This window comes from Acyrthosiphon pisum, chromosome X (assembly GCF_005508785.2).
Source record: "Acyrthosiphon pisum isolate AL4f chromosome X, pea_aphid_22Mar2018_4r6ur, whole genome shotgun sequence".
Lineage (NCBI taxonomy): Eukaryota > Metazoa > Arthropoda > Insecta > Hemiptera > Aphididae > Acyrthosiphon > Acyrthosiphon pisum.
In genome coordinates, this window is record NC_042493.1 from 126,629,863 (window position 1) to 126,635,739 (window position 5,877).

General features: G+C 31.7%; 1 protein-coding gene across 1 annotated transcript; it reads left to right on the forward strand.

Moving 5' to 3' along the window:
• The first annotated feature begins 1,170 nt into the window (after positions 1-1,170).
• LOC107885140 lies at positions 1,171-3,055 on the forward strand. Its single transcript, XM_016808625.2, has 3 exons — positions 1,171-1,743; positions 2,433-2,694; positions 2,968-3,055. Exons 1-2 carry the CDS (start codon positions 1,382-1,384, stop codon positions 2,674-2,676), a joined length of 606 nt encoding a protein of 201 aa, XP_016664114.1. The 5' UTR covers positions 1,171-1,381; the 3' UTR covers positions 2,677-2,694; positions 2,968-3,055.
• The last annotated feature ends 2,822 nt before the right edge of the window (positions 3,056-5,877 follow it).

Consider the following 5,877-nt stretch of genomic DNA (forward strand, 5'->3'; position numbering starts at 1 on the left):
AATTTTTGAATCATATTTGATTTTGTCACAAAATTTAATATTAACGGCTATCTTTTCTTACAGTTTAAATTAATTTTTTCGCTTAAATATTATATTAGGTAACAATAATATGCATTAAAATTTTTAATATTCAAAATGTAAGCAACTGTTCAAGTAAACCTATAAACTAAGATCGAACGGGACACTTTCCATTTTTAATTTTTAGTTTAATTACAATTATTGTGAACTGTAAACTCCATATTTTCAAGTTTTAAAAAATTAATAAAAAAAATAAGTAACATTTATTCAAAGCGTTCCGTATAATAAATACGATCTATTAGACATTTTCTGCTGCAGCACTCAATTTATTTTTCAGAAGTAAAATCAGAAAACCTTTAATTTTGTCTAATGTAAGATTTTTTTAACTAAAATTAACGGTACCGTATATCGAGGGGCCCCGAGCTCCAAAATATTTTCGTTTCATCACTACTAACCACGAGTTAGTTAATATAACTAAAATTATTGTAGTATAGAACAATTATAATACTCAAGCCACTTAGCTCATTCTTCTATATTGTTATTCAACGGAGCTAACTCGTATAATAATGTTATATTATTAAATTATTCGTATAAGTACATCGCTCAATCAATTTTTTTTTATATACATTCGTGTGCCTATCGGTAATTCGTATTTATTCTGATTCCAATAACCTGTGAGCCCCCCTCCCCCTTCTCCTCGCCAATCGCTCAGATGAAATTAATTATCAACGTGTCATCTAGCCGTCCGGACGCGTCCGTGAAAAAGGGAACAGTCGGTTTTTTTCGACGCATGCGTGTTCACACACATCGATCTAAACGACAAACTAAGTATTGCACAGTATACAGATATAAAACTAGTATAATATTGTATTATGTGAAATGCAGTAAGTTGTAAAAAATAATTATAATATCAACAAAAACGAATATTATTCAACGACCGCCGAGTTAATAACTATACTATGGCGTACGTGACAAACGATAAAATGTTTTTTTTTCGAGTATAATATAACTTATCTCTCGTTTTTCGATTTTATAATGCAATGTATAATAATATTAACGCTTTGTATGCGTTTTACATCGTTGAGCGCCTAAAGAGGTGGTGGTGGTGGTTGTTGTGGTGGTAGTGGTGGTGTAGGCGCGGCGGCGGTGGCGGCAGTGCGCGACGACGTTTCATTGGTCCCGATTATTGTCGACGCCTACGTTTCGGCAGCACCGTCGGTCCGAGGCCATCGAAGAACAGCGCTCGCCGTCAGCAGATCAGTCGTTTCCTACTCGTCATTACGGTACCTTGCCTGTAGACGTCACTCGGTGAATTTAAGTTTTTTAACGATCACGATCCCATCTCGCTCCTTAAATACTAACCATGCCTAGTTTATATCGTCACCTCCCGGAAGAACAAGTCGAAACTGTCGAACGAGAAGAAGTACAAACGGATGAGAACCGAAGCGACGATGAAGAAAGATCAATGAACAGCGATACGAGCAGTGAAGCGTCATCGATGCTTAATGACCCGACCATTCAACCATGGGTTCAGGTGGTGAGCTCGAGCGACGAGTCTGACGAATTCTGGACACCGCCGTCAACCAGGAGAGACGACGACGACGATTTTGAAGAGGTCATTACCACCGAAAGGCGATATCTACGACCACAATTGGCCAGGAGATCCAGGGCCAGACGTCCTGGGGCAATGTACGCGAGGCGCGGACGATACCGTCAACCTGTAGCGTAAGTTACAACAACATCATTATAGCGTATATTTAATTTTTAACGCGGCGTCCTACGTAAATCCGGTGAGTCCGACGATTTATATTCTGACCATGCAGTACCGTCGCAATACGATGCGACGGAGTACAATGGCTGTTTTCTTTTTAGTCGCATTTGTCGGATTCACGTAGGACACCGCGGCGGTAACGGATGACAACAACGGGTACAATAGGTACGAGCGCGCGCGATGACTTTATGTCAATTTTCGTTCTCGTCGTTGTCGTCGTCCGCCATAACGTGGTTAACTAGCCTAGCCTCACCAATAATATTATTAGTGTTCCGACACCCTTTCCGGATTTTCGAGCACGATACACCGCTCGAGTGTATTGGTGCGTATCGGTTGGAAATCGAGCGCTACACGCGTGCGACATAACGGCATAAACGTATCGATACGCGTCGAAATTTCCTTTTTGAAAATATCACGGATTTCTATAATATAATTATAATAGATACATTTTGTATATTGATCACCAATATTGCGGACATAATAATATGTTATAACCTTTTGAAATATGACTTCACTATTTCCTATGCGCAACGGTGCGAATACCTATAATAATATTATAGACATCTGTGGAAAATATCGCGAAACACTGTCATTTTCACATTGCACGTATGCCTAACTAACGATGGATTTTTACTCCCAACAGTGAACAAGAATTGTACGAACTTACACCTTTCGAGCGTGGGATCACCTTTAACGGATATGCACGGAATTTACAGCCGGAAGCCATTATTAGCCATGTGCTCATAGGTATTCCAGAGGAAATTTTTTACCTGGTAAAATGGAGGGGTATGCAGGAGCCTCGCCTAATTGAGGCATCGGTCCTGCGTGCCTACAACATCGACATGGTAGTGGACTACTTTGAATCTAATGTTAAAAGAAATTCTTAACGACGCCAATATTGAAAGGTTAGTATATTTTAATAATAACAATTCTCTCAATATATACAACACAAACATGTTGTTGAAATTAAATTTCATTACGAGGGTGGGCACAACAATTTATTATTTTATTGTCATGAAATAACTCACGTTGAGCAATCGGCTAGATATTAAATTAATAATAATTTTCGTTTATGAAATTATCCACAAGACTAATTAGATTCAGTTATTTCCCCATTCTAATATGTTATAATAATATCATGATTATTAATTTGTCGTTTATGTTTTTTTTTGTTTTAGGACCTCCAGCAAGATTAATGCGAGTGTCAATGATTTTTTTTATGTTAATTTAAATGTATTATTATCCTTAAATATTTTTTTTGTTTTTTTTTTTGTATAAGTATTTTTTTTTTTTTTTAACGATAAATATTCATAATTAAATTACCTACTACATTAATTATGATACATGTATTTTTTTATATTGTTTTATGACTTAAACAATTAATCAACAAGACTGATATAATATGAATATTGTTAAGAAATAAATATAATGTGTTTCCTCTTTTACAAAATATTGTCGACTCATTTATTTCTTCATAATATTTCTGAGATACACGCAAATACAACATTGGTACAAAAACGAATTTTGCTGAGTTCAACATCTTCATAATCTCAGATATACTACGCTTACGACTGAGACTAATGTTATAATTAATGTGTTATTTGCAAGTTTTAAGGTTTATGATAAAAAAATAACATACAAAATGTATAATATTGTACGATAAATAAAAGGTCGTCGTTCAAGAAACAAAACATTTTTGGCTAATTATTGCCTCGGACATGTCTAATTTGGTACACAGATTTAAGTAGGTATATTCTAGGTAGGTTTAGGTAGTAATGGTCCATACTTTTGCGTATTTCGAATAATGATATACCTAAAAATAGTTTATAAAATATACTTAAAATTGTCTTTTTTTAAATAAGATCTGCACCTTAACAGTATTCTGCTAACATCATGCCCTATAGGAAAAACTATCACATCCCATAAAGTGTGCAGATGTCGATAATTTTTTTTTTTTTGGAAAGTGAAACATTTTTTACAAGTCACATTGCAATTTAATTAAAAAATATTATTAATTTTAAGTTAGTTATGCACGTATGTAATTATATTAATATTTGAAAAATAAAAATATTGTAAAAACCAACGAGAGAACACAGATAATATTCTTACAGTTAGATTTGATAATTGGTCAATTCATACTTAACAATACAAAATTGAAACTATAATAATATTAATTTATTTTTTTTTGCAATAACACAATATTTTTACGTTAAAATATAAAATGAAAATACAATATTTCAGCACCCCCGGTAAGCAAAGGTTCTTGCGGGTGGAGCAGTTCTTAAGAATATAAATAAAATATAATGTAAAAATAAATTTTGGTATGAATAAAAAAGGAGCATTTTTCTATTTTAAAGTATCATATTAAATAACAGAAATAAATTAATATAAATTCAATACATATTATAGTAAATAACTAAATTTAACATTTTAGAAAATATTATAAAATGAAAAAATTCATTAACTTTAAGCACAATCTGAATTAAAAAATTTAATGTGATTAAAATTAATAACTAAAATTATTCATATTAATATTAAAAGGTAAACATAAATTCAGACCTATAAACAATACACTTTTTTCTCCATAAAACTTTTACACAAATATTATTGGTAAACGTATATTAATATTATGCATAAATCTAGTTTTGTGTTCATGATCAAAAATAGCTTGGACTACATTTTTGTATTATGTTGCGTTAATAAGACGGAGACAACACAATATTATGTGAGAACGACGTCCTCTTAAAAAACATGTTATTGTAAAGTGGGAGATTGGGATATTAAAAGACTGAGTACTGTCGAAAGTAATACCGAGCTGTCGAATATTTTCGGCGATTAATTAAAATAAATATAACAAATTTGGTTGATTTACAGATGGGCGGGATTGTTGATCTCGTGGAGTGTATTTTTGAGGACAAAATTATACGAGCACCGGGCCAACTAAAACTAAACACACGATTTTCGTCAAATCTTTCATATACGTATGACGCACAGATATTATAGATAATAACCTGTTGTCTATATCTGTAGGTACAACCACATATTAAATAAAATAATAATATAATATATTCTTTGGTACAACTGACGCTCAGAATCACGACCGGCCGTCGGACTGCGTTTACGTCGTTCCGGTATTTTATTTCAATGCATAGCCGATGTATTATGGTCGTTTTTCAAACACCAAACACACGTTTTAATCACGTTTTGCAGAGGGCACTTCCAGGTGGAAGCTGCAGTTATATAAGAACAGTGAAATAACAAATTCGTTCATCGATCGTAACAATATATAACAATATATCAGGAGCCTTGCATTAAATTTTCAACATTTTTGGCCCAAACAAATAAAATTGCATTGATTTTTATATAGAAAAAAAAAACTAAAAAAATTGAATTTAGAAATTGTCCGTTATTAGCTCAAAAAGAATACAAATATTTTCAAAATTTTATGGTGTATATAGTAAATGAAAATACAAACATTTAATGACATTTTCATGTATTTACAGTTATTAGTTTTTGTGTTGTAAAAATATAAACTCCAAATGCACATAAGCATTTTTTTTTACTTTCTAGTAGACATTTTTTTTTTTTTTTTGATAAAGGTAGACGAACTTATTAGGAATCTTGTATTACATTTTTAAATCTTAGTTTTTTAAAAACAAAATGATGATATTCTAACTCAAAATAATTTGCACATTTTCGTAATTTTTACGAGTTTTGTTAACATTTGAACTTTAAATGCTTATAAAAAAAAAAAATTTCACTGTGGATTTTAATATTTTTCAAATTCCATTGCAACAATATATTAGGAAACTTGCATTAAATTTTCAAGCTTTTTTACTCAACAAATAAATTTTTATTGACATTCATAGGAAAAAAACTTGACACTGAAAATGTCCGTAAACATTCAAAACAAATCAAAATTTTATTGTGTATACAAAATGCTAATATAAACAACCATTATTAATTGCATGTATCTACTTTAATTTGTTTTAGAGTTACACCAAACACCAAAATTTGTTTTGTCGAAATACGATTTTGTGTAAAAATATCCCGTTTTTCCTTAATTTTTATGTTGTCTTCAAAATAAT

Excerpts from the sequence above, each read along its gene's own strand:
- LOC107885140 (XM_016808625.2), top strand. The coding sequence starts at position 1,382 with ATGCCTAGTTTATATCGTCACCTCCCGGAAGAACAAGTCGAAACTGTC. Across the intron at positions 1,744-2,432 it reads CGATACCGTCAACCTGTAGC|TGAACAAGAATTGTACGAAC; the intron begins GTAAGTTACAAC and ends TACTCCCAACAG.